The sequence below is a fragment of the Silene latifolia genome, chromosome 8 (genome assembly GCF_048544455.1).
Source record: "Silene latifolia isolate original U9 population chromosome 8, ASM4854445v1, whole genome shotgun sequence".
NCBI classification, from domain to species: domain Eukaryota; kingdom Viridiplantae; phylum Streptophyta; class Magnoliopsida; order Caryophyllales; family Caryophyllaceae; genus Silene; species Silene latifolia.
In genome coordinates, this window is record NC_133533.1 from 6,433,737 (window position 1) to 6,448,898 (window position 15,162).

General features: G+C 35.2%; 2 protein-coding genes across 7 annotated transcripts; both read right to left on the bottom strand.

Annotated features, from left to right (window-relative positions):
• Positions 1-362: 362 nt before the first annotated feature.
• LOC141596176 (COP9 signalosome complex subunit 5b-like) lies at positions 363-7,185 on the bottom strand. Of its 5 annotated transcripts, none has more exons than XR_012522402.1 (11): positions 7,046-7,183; positions 6,061-6,484; positions 5,193-5,483; positions 4,967-5,108; positions 4,847-4,887; positions 3,730-3,830; positions 3,563-3,642; positions 3,344-3,467; positions 1,734-1,834; positions 1,596-1,650; positions 363-1,017 (listed from the first exon to the last, which is right to left on the bottom strand). XR_012522402.1 is itself a non-coding variant. In XM_074416269.1 (8 exons), the coding sequence occupies exons 2-8, from the start codon at positions 6,475-6,477 to the stop codon at positions 3,406-3,408; spliced, it is 1,056 nt and encodes a 351-aa protein (XP_074272370.1). In that variant the 5' UTR covers positions 6,478-6,484; positions 7,046-7,185; the 3' UTR covers positions 2,986-3,405. The 5 variants fall into 5 exon arrangements, 3 of the variants coding, with proteins under 3 accessions (XP_074272370.1, XP_074272371.1, XP_074272369.1); XR_012522401.1 differs by having other exon boundaries at positions 363-1,105; XM_074416269.1 differs by lacking the exons at positions 363-1,017; positions 1,596-1,650; positions 1,734-1,834 and having other exon boundaries at positions 2,986-3,467; positions 5,193-5,405; positions 7,046-7,185.
• Positions 7,186-9,451: 2,266 nt separating this feature from the next.
• Positions 9,452-13,034, bottom strand: LOC141596179 (F-box protein CPR1-like). 2 transcript variants are annotated; one of them, XR_012522403.1, is made up of 4 exons: positions 11,658-13,034; positions 10,765-10,819; positions 10,492-10,537; positions 9,452-9,816 (listed from the first exon to the last, which is right to left on the bottom strand). XR_012522403.1 is itself a non-coding variant. In XM_074416273.1 (3 exons), the coding sequence occupies exons 1-2, from the start codon at positions 12,875-12,877 to the stop codon at positions 10,771-10,773; spliced, it is 1,269 nt and encodes a 422-aa protein (XP_074272374.1). In that variant the 5' UTR covers positions 12,878-13,034; the 3' UTR covers positions 9,452-9,816; positions 10,765-10,770. The 2 variants fall into 2 exon arrangements, 1 of the variants encoding a protein (XP_074272374.1); XM_074416273.1 differs by lacking the exon at positions 10,492-10,537.
• Between the last annotated feature and the right edge of the window lie 2,128 nt (positions 13,035-15,162).

Below are 15,162 nucleotides of genomic sequence, written 5' to 3' on the forward strand. Positions count from 1 at the left end.
TTGTCACTGATTTGTCGTAGTAATTCTTCCTTATTCATTTTTTTCATCATCTTTAACTAACTATCTCATCCTCACTCATTGAATCATAACCTAAATTTTCTTCTTCATCCTCGTCAATATCCATTTCATTTTCATTCACACCGCCGTCATTCACATCATCAAATATAACACCTTCTACAAACTAAAAAAACAAAGTAAACAAATGAAGATTGACAATCTCCAACTAAAACCAAGACGAAATAAAACCAAGATGAAATGAAATATTGGAACATTTCAATAAACAGTAGAAAGAGATAAACCATGGTAAATGGTTAAAGTTCTAAACAACAATAAAATAAATTAAAACTGTAACTCATGCGAAAAGTTAAAGAAACCAAACCCATTGCAACCAAGTATCAAGTATCAACCTTGATATTTTTAAAGAGATACATGATCGAAAAATATAATAATATATCATAAAATAAACCTAGCGTCATGAAATATAATTTTTCTCCCTTTTGAGCTCTTCTTCCGGCCAATTAACTCGGATACCATCTTCTTCTAGGACAATAAACATTTCTCTATACTCACGCTTGACAAATTAAATAGCGGTGTCCCGAGCATAAACAACTCACTTTTAGACTCAATTGACGGAATCTTTTTTAACACAGCTATGCACTCAATAATACTACAGCCAGATTGACCATTTGTTTTGGTATTAGCAACTGTAGTTTCCATGACATTACAAATTCGGTCCAACTGACTTTGCATTATTAAGGCAGTACTCACTTTCGATTTCTTACCCTTATGAGAGATGTGACCTATTCGACCTTTTGAAACATTTTCTTTTCTTTTCTTTTCATGTTCCTGCTCTTTTTTTCTCTTTTTGTATAGGGAGATTATTAACTAGCTCAATGTTCTCAAAATCCTCATGTTTTCCGTCACCAACCGAACTATCATTAAACTCTTCGTTAATTGCATCATAACCTTCATCATCTTCTGTATCATTCAAAATATATGGGTTGAAAGAACCATTTCCTGTTGCAAATGTCTTAGAAAAAGTTATTTTCATATCAGTTAAATTCTCAATACCACCATGGCGAAAACTAGCTACTTCGGGATTAACCTGCAATTTTCGAAATACCATTTTTAAGTTTAATGGAACCGTAAGGTGGTATTGAGCATTAAAAGTATCCCATCCTAAACCAGTTTCGGTATCAATTAACTGATTCCATGCCTTATATTGATTTTTTAAAGACTCTCATTTGTTCTTTAATTGCTTCTGATCATACTTTCTTCCAGTTTTTCGGTGAAACTTAATAATTATATTATCCTATCCTATTTTACTAAAATGTGTATTAGGCCTATTTCCAGCGTGGACCTCTTCAGCACAAACTTCACAGAATATCTTTGTCGTCAAAGGATCCCAATTTGCCTTTTCTTTTTTCATTACAAAATTTGAAGTAGGCGTACGGGCTCGTTGTTGTCCTTTTATCATCTTTTGATGATAAAACTATATATTTAAAATCAAAATCATGTTCAAGACGATACTTCAAACTAAACTATGTACAATTTTTTATATAAATAAATAAAATTCAACAATATAAATCATTTACCTCATCATTCATCAGGAGAGAAGTTAATGGTCCATTTACTAATTGTTTGTTTCACCTATATTGTAAATTTTAGAACCAATAAGAAATTATTATCGATCAGTTAAAATATTTAGAGACTAGGCTGACAAAAATGCTTACTTTATCTGTCGATGTTCTAGCTGAAAATCGCATGTTGGAGTCATTGTTGATCTCTCTAGAATACCTTGGTGATGCAAATGGCGGATGCATCTTGAAAATAGCTTCAGTTATGAAACAAAAACAATCAAATAGAATATAAGACCAAGCAAACGACTATTGCTTTTTAATGGTATCGTACTCGTATCATTGACGATACTTATACAAGTCTTAACATGAAACGTTTTTCAAGGTAAAGGCTCCGACACGGGTCGTCGTGACTTACATTTAACTTTCGCTGCATAAAGAGAGGGAGTATCATGGACGTTAGGACGTATTTGTGAGAGAGTCACTATCCGTCTATAAACGGATAGTGTCCGATTATAATGAGAATTTGTGTACAATAGATTGGCTTGTAGTCATACATGGACCTTAGATTAGAATTAGAGATATACTTATCTTATAACATTAGAATTATAGATACACTTATCTAATAATATTTGAACCATGATTACCTACTTAGATTAAGCTTGGAAATATGATGTTGAACATGAACCGTTAAAAAAAACCCAGAACCCGATTACTATTTATCTTCCTTTGCTTACCCCAATTAAAGTAAAATCAATTTTGCCATACCACTAAGATTATTGAATATTGATGAATATCACTGTATTAATTTCACAAAACCTATACAAAATAATTGTAATTATACATGCCTAAAAAATAATAACAAATAAAAATTTCAGAATGTGGGGGATGATGAGAAGCCAATCAATCGATTCACAATAATATTATAGAGTTATTCCCTCCGTCCCGTTCATTTGTTTACTTTTTATATTCTTTGTCCTATATTTTAATTAACGGTAAACAAATCATTAGGACGGAGGGAGTATAAGATCATAGAAGTAAGATTATAGCAGTAAAAATAGTTGGAATTAGTGATTGATTACCTGGTACTTCGATGGTATATGTCGGTGTATGTCAGGGAGGCAATGAATTGAGTAGCAGAGAAAAGATGGAACATACCATAATTCAGTATATAAGGGGTAGGGGTTTCTGGAGGCAAAAAAAAGGCGCAAATAATTGGAGTTTTTGGCGCAAGGTGAAAATAATTGGATTATTACATTAACACGAGAAACACTATCCATGGTGGTGTTACATATTAGCGTGCTATGGCCGTGTGAAATAGTATTTGGAGATTATTTCAACACAAGTGATTAGAGAGAAAAAAAATGACCATATTAGTATATTACAGGCACTACTGACTGAAGTGTTTCTTTTTTTTTTTTTTTTTTTTTTGCATTTGACAGAAGTTAACCATATTAGTATATTACACAAGGTGCGCGTGACTCACCGTCACAGAGTCGGCTGAAGTAGTGATACATACATTACTACTAATCGTTAAAACGACAAAGAAAACAAGTTTTGGGAACAAAACAAGAGGGCTAAAATTGTTACGAGATTTCAATAGAGGGAATGCAGGGAGTTGCAGACGGATGTCTAAACCGTCCCACATTCCCTCGTCAAGTTCTCCATTTTTTTCTCCCTCTTCTTGTTCTGTTCTAAGAGTAGATATTACTATACACTAGATATGCAGTCCACAATTATACTACCTAAAACTTCTAGCTTAATACCTTAAAAGTTGTCTTGAGGTTAACATAAACTACAGCCGTTGAAGAAGCCGCAAACCAAAGCCTTAGGGACATGGATCAAAGTAGCAAGTATATGCTCGCCTTGCTTCCTGCACATATTCATTATCTGCACCAAGTACAAAAACCCTGATATAATTAGCCCCTCAGATCATATGTCGTTTGTCACGAAGGGCATATAGGAAGTACACTAAAGGAGGTGACCTGCCAATTTCTTAGCTTGTTCCTTGGTCAACATTACGTAGAAGCCTCCGCTCGTCTGTCCACTTATCATGCTTTTCGAACTACAAATTCAAGTATTCAACAACCAAAATAAAACAAACAAACAAATTGGGCAACTCAAAAGATGTTCAAAACTATGCCAAACATACCTGCCAGCATCTTCCACCAATCTGGCGTAAAGACCCGTTACAGCCTCCTCATTAACTGAGCGATATTGTTTGGTAAACTTGGGTTTCACATAGACAGAGTACTGACAATTACAAAAACAAAGGACGTCGTGGGTGAGATAATAAGCAGTAATGACAGCTTTAAGAAACGAATCCGTTTTCAAAATGGTTATTTTCCGCAAATTAATTAATTATCAAAAAGGGTCAACTTTCCTCTCTAAAAACCTAGCCTCCATTATTATTCGGGGGCTTCCATCGATCATCCATCGATGGTAAGCCCCACAAAAGCTTTCTTAAACAACTAATATTATGCAGATCTATCTTATTTTCAATAATAGTCTCCCTTTTGGTGAGATCTGTTGTTCCGTCCCTTCTTTCGGGGTTTTTCCATTTTTTCGTGGGATTGTTATCAATATAATAAGTTTTAATCGACGGGGAGATTATCAGATTTGTTTCGTGGATGAATACATCAAGACGGCTACACTGTTTCCCTCCATCAAGAAGGATGCAACGACATCGATTATTCATAGATTCAAGAAATTTATGATTTTGGAGCGGCAGCGCCATTACCAGTACTTAGATAGTTATTTTGAATGTATTTTTTACGTTAGCAATCTTGATTTTCCTTTGTCTATTTGTTATCTTCATTGTAACCTACGCCTAGTTGATTATTAATGAGATGACAATTTCAAAAAAAAAAAAAAAAAGGGTCAACTTTCAAATTTATTACCGAAAATGGGTCCACGTAGGATCGGATTTATCGAACCTAGGCTGAGGAGGCAAATCGCCAGCCCGCTTGGCAACTTGTTTCGTTGTATAATCCAGAAATCACCTTCCCCTTTCCCACTTAGAAAAATCGCCAGCTCGGGTGGCGTTTTGAGAGTGGGGTCAAATTTTGCAAAGCTTTGGATATAGTTGCTGACCAACTTGGCGACTTGGATCCGAGCCTAGCTTCAGTCATGACGTGGACCCATTTTGGGTAATAAATTTGAAAGTCGACCAATTTTAATAATTAATTTGTGAAAAATGCCCGTTTTGGAAAAAAGTTCTTAAGAAACAGAGCAAAAGTGGGTAGTTACAATGAAATTCAAAGGAATACCTTAGTCAGACCTCCCTCGTTTTCCTTGTTATCCAAGGTATCTGCACATAGACCGCAAACAATGTTAGTACTTATCGAGCTAAGAATTAGCCGAATAATGCAAGGATGGCATGATATTACCAACTGAAAGTTTCTGATCAACAGTCTTGCTGCCTGAGTTATTCCACATAGAAACAAGACGCGCCCAATAACTTTCCCAAAGCTCTTGGAATACGTGGTTAGTAAGCGAATATTTGAAGTGAGTGATGCACAATGGGTAGCGCTGTCAAGAGAGAAGAGAAACACAAGTGTCATCACAAATAAGTATTTACGTGAAGGACACGGCAAAAAGGGTTAGTAGAGGAACCTTTTCCCAATGTTTTGTCATCTCAGCAATCTGAGCAAACACCTTAGCATGCTCAGCAGTAATATCCTTCCTGCATGTGAGGATTGGTGGCTTGTAGCTTTCTGGATATGTCCTGAAAGCTTGAATATGTACTTTGCCGATATCAATGGTTGAGAATGAGTCAATAACAACAGCGACAGAGGGCTCCATCAACTCTTGGATGCGCATTTGAGTCTTCACATCGGAAGCAGTGACAATCAAGGCAGAAGTATCAGTAATATACCATCCAACCACATTTTCCAAGCCTCCAAGCTGTACAAGACCAATCTTATTACTAGGAAACGGCCCAATTTGGGGTAGGGAGGCGAGGCAGCCAATATATTCAATGAATTAAAATGAAATGAATAACAGAAATAAGTTTATTAACATTAACACAAGAGAAACACGAGTATAAAGGACACACATGATAATTCTTGAACTAAACAACGCGAATTCCACATATCCATGGCGATGTTACATATTAGCCGGCTATGGCCGTGTATCAGCCAGTGGCGTAGCCACATATATGGTTGTGGCTTTTCGACAATTGACGTTTTTAAAATTTTACGTCTTTAAGACCCCGTAATAAGAGATGAATAACAATTACATTAGAATAGACCCACAGGTAAAAGATTCTGGCTCCGCCACTGGTATCAACAACTACATAAAAGGATCTCCAAATACTATTTCACACATGGATTTTCCGACACTTGGTCAAAGGATAGCTAATATAGCCAAGACGGCTTATATGATCAATAAAAACAAAGCAAACCATGACATTGGACGAACCGCCACATTTTTCATACGCCACAATTTACAATAATAGAATTTATGCAATTAAAAGAATAACCTTCTTCTGAGTCTCAAAGTAATGCAGCAATTGGGAGTGAACATCAACACAAGTCTCAGTATCGTCAACAGGCAATGCAACCGCGTCCAAGACAATGATCACATTGCCAAAAATCTTGCCCATCAATAAACCGACCACCTCTCTAGTCGTTTTATAACGCTTATCCAACAACTTGAAGATATCTCCCGCTCTGACACACTCATGGGAACTAGCATCCATTACCAACTTTAACAGAACCAGATTTGACATCTTGACCTGTTTAAAGTAAACAGGGTTGTTTATCCATGGTTTCTCTTGTTGGCCCAAAAAGTCGTTTAACGAAATTGGGTCAAGGATTGTTGTGATGTTGTTATCACGTTGCCAGGTTTCTCTGGCTGCGGCCGATGATTTGAAGTCTGCTAGGCGTGAATGTTCCATTGTAGATCTAATTCGAACACAGTAAAAATATGCAACTCAGAATTCACTGTCTAATACTCACTCCGTCACGCTCAATTGTTATCCTTTTCTATTTCTGGTGTCTCGGTCAATTGTTGTCCTTTCTATTTTAGTAATGCATTTGATAAACAATTTGATCATTCACATTCAATTTGACCCACTTGTCATCTAATAATTGACTCCCTCTTATTTTCTTTATCTTTGTGACAAAACCAAAGGACAACAATTGAGCGGGACGGAGGGAGTACTTGGTAAATTAGCGTAACATGTAAATCATGTTTCACAAATCACAAAGACAAAACTATGTCATCCTTAAATTAGCAAAATTGAACTGATCAGCAAAAACAGCAGGTAAATCATCATGTTCTTTGTGAGCCTTATCATAATCAATAAAATGTCACAAGCTTGTGACCGGAATAGTGCCGTCACAAACGATGATTAGTGTTTAATCAAGGTTAATCGAGGAACTATCTAATAAATAAAACAATTAAAAATTAAAACTAAAATCGATAACTTTACATGAATTAAGAAGATGAAAAACGAAAATTACCTTGGTTGTTGTCAAAAGATTAGGATGAAGGGATTTTGCAGATAAAAAGCGATTCCGGCGTTGTGTACAATTTAAATGGGCTGCCTTTTATACTTTCTCCAATCCCTTCGGGCAATTCGATCCGGTTATTTGTTATCTTATTTTATGTTTGGGTATATCACTTAATTGTTGTCCTTTTTATTTTAAGAATGAATTTGACAAATAATTTGATCATCATATTCAATTTGATTCACTTGTAATTTAGTAATTGACCCCTTGAGCGCAATTGACCGGGACAGAGGAATAATATAAAAGATAGTCATGTGAGATCTTTTTTAAAGTGTTTTACCTAAAATATTGTGAATATCGAATTTTTATAAGTTTTATTAATATGTAATTAAAGATATGAACAAAAAAAACGAGGTATTGATATACGTGTATAAAGTAAATGTAAAGAATTGAATTGAATGGAGGGAGTATAAACAAAGGGATGGTTAGGCTCCGGAATCCGGATCAAACGAGACATGGATAAGTTGTCTTGTATAACCCGTTTAGAATATTTTATTATACGACTTTTCTATAGGATCGTCTGATATTACTGTGTATAAAATTAGCTTAAATAAAAGAATAATATTCTAAAATTAACATTTGATTTACTATTTAAATTAATATAATACTCTCTCCCATCCAGACCAAAGGTAACATGGATCCACTTTTTGTGAGGGAAAAAGTGAGTCTATGTTATCTTTGGTCTGGATGAGAGGGATTATATGAATCTTAAACTTGAAAACTGAGGTTTATAAAAAGAAAACTTAAAAATTGAAGTTTTTCAAAATTATTTCCTTAATAATTAGGGTAATTATGAGTTTCCACATCATTTTTTCATATCTCAATAATATTCTTTTTTATTAGTTTATGGATTTTTCTAACTTGTATATATTTATATTGCTTAATCAAACTAGAATCGTGTGTCACCACAAAACCAAAGTCAAAGTCTCAAAGACAATAAACAAGCTCAGTTCTTTCCTTCTATTTGTTCACGTATAAGATGGTCTCATTCCATTCGCTATCTAATAAAAGAAGAAGAAAATTAGAAATTTTCTCGTCTTTAACACTCTTAGCTAGAAATTGGGCCTAACTTCAGAAGATTATTCGAGACATATATTGAGCTGATATATAATCCTTATGTGTCACAATATCTTATTACTAAACTTAGGGTTGTCAATGATATGAGCCGGCTCGTTGAGCCCTCGGAATCTGCTAGGTCAAACCAAGCTCGAGCTTGACTAAATACGAGCCAAGTCCGAGCACAGAAAAGCTCGGCTTAAAAGCTCGTTTAGAATCCTTTATAATATTTTTTTGTACAAGAAGCTACATATCATATGACTGACGGTGAACACCAAGGCAATTCTCCTTTGGCGTGCAAATTTGTTGGAGTGACTCAACCTTCGTTTTCCGACATAATTTCAGTTCAATTCCATTTTAGCTAATTCAGTTCGATTTGGTTCAATTTAAATCATACTCCATAGTTGCTCTTCTGTTTAGTTTATTTAAAAGCAATTGTAAACTATGAGTCGCAGGGGCGAAGCTAGTAGGTAGCAAGGGGTAGCGGCCGCTACCCCAAGTGAAAAAAAATCAATAAATAAGTCGTGTTTTAGCTACCCCAAATGTGATTAAGGAAAGAATAATTATAAGGAAGTGTATAAGTTAAGCATCAAAATAGATGTGCTTCAGTGGTAGATTGGTATAAATAGTTGTCTCTAATGCAACACATCTAAGGTTCGAATCCCACTATCCTCAAATTTTTTGTTATTTTTGACTTTTTCAATGACCTCATTAAATGTTTCTGTGATTTGAACGGGAATCTGAAACAAATCAATAAACTTCCTTATTAAGTTATTTAATACACCTGATTTAATTTTGGTTATTTAATTAATTTATTTTTACTTTTTGCTAATTTTCAAATTGTCAATATTCATTATTTTAGGGTATTAAGAATTTCTTTTTGCCCTAAAATTATTAAATTTTCTTTCAATGATGGTATAAAGCCCGAACCAAAATAATGTCGAAAAATAAGAATAAAGATAAGTTGTTGATTCTATGAAAATGTTTATCCCATTACATTAAAAAAATGTTCAATTCATTGTAAGTTATAATGCAAAAATCAAAATTATTTTTACAAAATAATATAATGATAAGTTGAACTATACAATCAAAACCTCCAAGCCATTACATTGGTCTATTTGATTATATATTGTGAGTTTGTAATTTGAATTTTTATATGTTGCATAGTACGATGTAACATTTTTACGATTTTCAATTTTCAAATAGTATAGCCTTAAAATATTCGCTACCCCAAATAAAAATTCTTGGCTTCGCCCCTGATGAGTCGAGACTCGAGTGGACATACTGACATGGATCGAACAATGACTGCATTCTACTATTTTACTTCTAAAATTTCAGATTTGTTTGTGATCTACTTCTACACTTCTACAATACCAACTTGTCAAATGTCGAGTTGATCCGAACAACAGAAGTATTCGGGTGAAATAAAGTAGACGGATTTTTGAATTTTCAATGATGCAGGCATGCACCGAGTAAATCCCAGTACAATCTCGGCCTTAAGTACCAAAGACTCGAGCAGAGTATCCATATACTTGCAAACGACAAAAGATAAAACGGTTCCTAATCAAAACTTACTCCGGCAAACTGGCATCTTTATATAACACAAAATGGTCTTAGCATACACACTGCTTTGGGTCATCAGTGTTCTTCTGATGTACTCGTGTACCCTGCATCAGAAATAGGAAAATAAGCAAAGGAGCATTTACTGTCAAATGAACTTTTCATAAACAAATACCGAACCCGGACCGGCACATAGTTTGCATCTTGATTCCATCAAAAAAAGATTTCTATTTAGTAAGACGGAAAATGAAAGGAGGAAACAATTAAACAAAACCAGTTAGATACTATTCAGAAAGGGGGGAAACACAAATTCTGCACATGCCACCAATAGCCGATGCCAAAAAATTGACTTTTTCGCTGGAACGTGTGTTTAGGGAGTGACGAATTGAATTGGGAACGATTTAACATGAAGGTCTTACAAATTTTCGAATTTACTAAAAAGGAAGATTTGACAATTCATCCTATATTACTAATAGTTTGCATCTTGATTCCATCAAAAAAACTATGTCTATTTAGTAAGACGGAAAATGAAAGGAGGAAACAAAACAAGTTAGATAGAATTCAGAAAGAGGGGAAACACAACTTCTGCACGTGCCACCAATAGTCGATACCAAAAAATTAACTTTTTTGCTGGAACGTGTGTTTAGGGAGTGACGTAAAATAAATAAATAAATAATTGGGAACGATTAGTAATTCAAGGACAGGATATCTGAGTCCTAAATGACAATTACTTATGGATAAGTTCCCAACATCAAACTAATCTTATTAGAAAGAAATGGTACCTGAATTAGGAAAATAAGATAGTTCCACTTTGTCTCACACTTTCACCTACACAATTCAATATATTCCGGGTTAAGGACACCATGAATGATCTCAGCTGAGCCAACAATCTTCATATATGATAGTTAACTGGTTACAAGCGATACTTGCACCAGTACATGAGAAAGAACAAGAACAAAGGGAGAAAAAGGAAGCAAATGAGCACACGCGAAAGTGAAATATAGGTCAAAGAAAGTAAAATCCGCGATTACTGGTAGAAAATAATAAAAACTTACTAGTGATCATAGTTTCAGCTTGAATCCAGAGGACAGGAAACGGTCCACATCATTCCTAAGAAAAAAATGTAAGGGAAAGGTTCAGAGCTCGGAAAGCTGGTTTAAATAAAACTGTTAACTGCCTTTCCAAGTCTAGCAATAGAAAATCATGAGAATTCAACACTCTAGTTTTAAATAACAAAATTAGGCAAAGCGAATCCGGAAAAATTCCATCTATCTCAGCATAATGTTCGGACCCTTCAGTGCACTAGAGAATTAACTTTATTATGAGATGAAGGGAGTATAAACCATCACAAATTTTCTTCCAGAAATAGGTGTCTGACAGGCTAGCTGACGCTGTATTGTGTACGACACTTACATCTAAGGCGAAGTAACATTGCAGCCAAGCTAAACAATAAAAACATACCTATCTAAATCCATATCACCTCAGTGACGAGCTACAGTAACACAATACATAAACATCATGTCATCGTCCATGAGAAGATTCAAAGTATCCTCGTGTGATCATACAAGTTACGGGTATAAGCAAAATATTCGACAAGAAAATGCAACAGTAATACTTGAACAACATACATCATAAAATATTACGCAAATCACATGTTTGCAAAAGGCATGAAAGCATAGCTACTATCAAACACATGAACTTAAAGCATGTAGTATGGCATCATTTAAACAACAAGATGAATCATTCTTCATACTAAAAGCTTGGTTCTCTACAAACAATTAAGCCATCCAAATCACTACCACACACTAAAATATCATACCGAAACTCCTCGACTAACTAAACTAGTTACATGAACAAGCATAAGACATCAGCAAACCACTTAAGTAAAACACTACAGAGTACACAACAAGAGGCAACCAACGATATAAAAGCCACTAAAATACCATACTTTTTCTTCTTCGTTGGAACGGTAGTTTTCCCCTTTGAATTATAATTACGGTTCCCAAAAGAAACAAGGCTTTCGACATAAGTCCAAGTATCAAAATTAAAAGAAGCAGTATACAAGGGCAATCCATGAACTAAAGCCCTCACAATACTCCTCTTCTCCCAATCATACCAACCAAAAACCCGGCCATCCAAGTTGAGCAAAATCTTTTGCCTATCTTTCGAGTAAACAAGCGCAATAATATCTACCGAAGCCCCAATGCTCGACGTATCACTAATACTAAACAACCTAACCCAGGACCCCTCCTTCATAATCCAAAAATCAGCACGCATCAATCTACTGTAATTCGATGCACCATGATCCACATTGTTATAGTTCACAAAGAAACTAAGACAACCACCTACTTGTCCCATCGCCAAGCAAAACATAAAGAAATTATCATCAAACTTAGGAAGGTCCATAATCGAGAAAGTCTCGGTCTGAAGATTAAAACACCTAACAAAAGGCGTAATCTTCCCATCATTTACGATGAAATATAAAACCTCATTAAAAAGCGCTGCATTGCATTCCTGAAGACCACCATAATTCAGATACACATTTCCTACAATATCAATATATTTCCAAGAATAATTCTTCAAACTAAACATGCAAACCTCAGTACCAACAAAAACAGAATTCCTATAAAACTCGAGAATTCGCACCAACTTATAATCATCGTTAACACTATCATACCCAAAACCGTAAACAAACAAATGTTCCTCAGTTTTCGGGCGATGATCATGGGCCCTAAATATTGTTTCAGGATTAGGTTTCGGAAATCGAGAGGGTTGAACAGGGAGTAATTGATGCGAACCCGTAGTAGGATTGTACAAGCAAATGTACGCTCCATCGAAAGAGGAAATGCAAACGACGCCGTTACAAGAACCAAGGATTTTAACGCAGTGGTAATCGGGGAACTGGAGTAGAGGATGGTGAAGCTCCGTGAATCGGAAAATGGCGGCGTTGGTGATGGTAGCAGTGAAGATGGAGAAGCTGGAGCAGATGAGATTAGGGTTTTGGTTTTCGGAAATTAGGGTTTTGGAGAGGTGAAGTTTGATGAAATTGGGGGAATTGATTAGGGAATTCCATAGTTTTGAGACGGATTTGAAGCGGGTTAAGGGTTTTACTGGTAATCTTGTGAGGATTTCTGTGATTATATCGAAGGGGAGTGTTTTTTCCGCCATTTTTGTGCTTGTTCTAAAGCTCAAGTTGGTAATTTTGCCGGCTATGCAAGTTGGAAAATGAAAGGGCGCTCATTCAAGTTACTTGGTGTCTTGGAGTGGGGTAATGTTATAGGGGTGCTCATTTTTGTACCAGTTTGAAAAATGAAAGGGCGCTCATTCAAGATACTCATTCATGGACAAAAATAATAATCGCAATTTATTTTTGCAGTACGATTTTTATTCATTGCAGTACTTTTTGAACCAAAATTTCTATTTCTCTACCCTTTACTAAAAAATATCAAACATAATTTTCTCTAACTTCTCTCTATTGTTAAACCTTAATTATGAATGGTTATTCGAGTATACTGCATGTAGTTAATTCATTAATCCATTATTAATAATCAAATTGATTATTTGTTAGTATAATTTTATTCTTTTATTTAATTAGGGTTTATGTTAAAACCAATTAAGAGCTACATAGTGTTGTATGGTGGGGACATTGATGTACTTAGATGCGGCTGTGTTGGTTAATGTTGGTGGTTCGACGGTGGTCCGCCGACGATGTGGGAGTGGTCGTTCGAGTCGGCAACTGTAGTAAGGGAGGTGCGTTGGAGGGGTAGGTGCGGGTAGGGTCATTCGACGGCAGGGTGGTGTTGATTCGGTTGGCTGGCGAAGGTAGGCCAGTAGCCGGCGCAGTTGGCTGCCGGTGGTATTGTTTTGGTGGTTAATATTGTAGTAGTAACGGACAGTTCGTATCGCTGGACTGCTTTTAATTTTTTTCTTTTTCCTTCGTAGTACAACAGTACCTGGTAATGGGTTAGTACTTTTTTTTTCTTTTTTTTTTCTTTTTTTTTTAATTTAATGTAGTACTAAAATGATAAATATTTTTATTTTTATTTTAGACATTATTTTAGTAAAATTTGAAAAAACACCAGTGATATTGAGGTGGATCTCCGACTGTTTGATCGTCATACGTCTATGTTTATCAATGCGGTACATGTTTGTTCATTAACCATATGATGGATGAAATCAGAGGAGGAGGAGGATATGTAAAATTACAGAGAAGTTAGAGGGAGAAAATGGAAGGAAAAATGAGAGGGTATAACTGTCAATAGTGTACTGCGATGAGTAAAATGTGTACTGCGAAAATCAGCACCCATACTAATAATATACCTTTTATTTCAATGATTTTATTTTAATACCATTTTTCAGTCTCTCTCTTCTTCGTTTACTCTTTACTCTCTCCAAAGCTTCGTTTGGCAAGACATTTCAGGCACCTAATTTGGTCAAAGCAACTTATTTGATCAAAATTTCATGTACCTTATTTTTTTGTAAGCGTTTGACAAGTGGCTTATTTGAGCTACCTGAAATGAAATGCTACCTAGAGTAGCATTTGAGATTTCAGGTACCTGATTTGGTTCGATTTTCCGTTTTTACCCTTTAAATCTTTACTATTCAATAATTATTATATCCTTTTACGTCATTTCATCAAAATTATTTACCTTTTCAGTTAATTTGCCAAACATTTTTTTATATAGGCCATGTTTCGTAATCAGCAGATTGATATTAGTAGAAACAGATTGGTCAACCAGATTATAAATTACAGATTGGATTAACAAGTTTGACTAGTATATTTCAATTAGCAGATTTAGTAGAAGTGTTTGGTAATTATCTGATTTTGGTTAATAGATTATTGTATCTATGTGTAAATTGTTGACGAATTCATATTTCATAATCTACTATTGTGAATATGCTGGGTAGAGCAGCATATTGAAAAACAGTAGATTGAGCTCCAATCAAATATTTCAATATGTCATTTATCAAACAAGCAAAATAGTAGATTGGTGAGTCAAACATGCTAAAAGCCTTGAATATGCTAAAAATTTCTCAATCCGCTGTTTACCAAACACCCCCATAATTAGCTACCTTATCGGTTCTAATTTTCAGCTACCTTATCAGTTACCTTCTCAGGTTTCAGTTAGCTTTTCAGTTTTCAGCTACTTTTTCAGGTTTCAACTACCTTTTCAGTTAGTTTTACCAAACATAGCCTAATTACAAACCATTAACCACTGCCTGCGGCCTGGCAGCCACCATACATCGCTGTCTCCCTTGCGCCACCGGCCGGTCTTGGCGACCTCCTCAGACCGGCCATCAGATAATCTCATAGATCCGCCTCCCAATGATGATCTTAATTAGGTCTATTTCTCATCACTTTTCGCCCTTTTCTCTCTTTGCTTCCTCAAAACAAAAGAAAAAGAAAAAAAAATTTATAGAAATGGGTATGTCAACTTATTGCAGCCTTAATA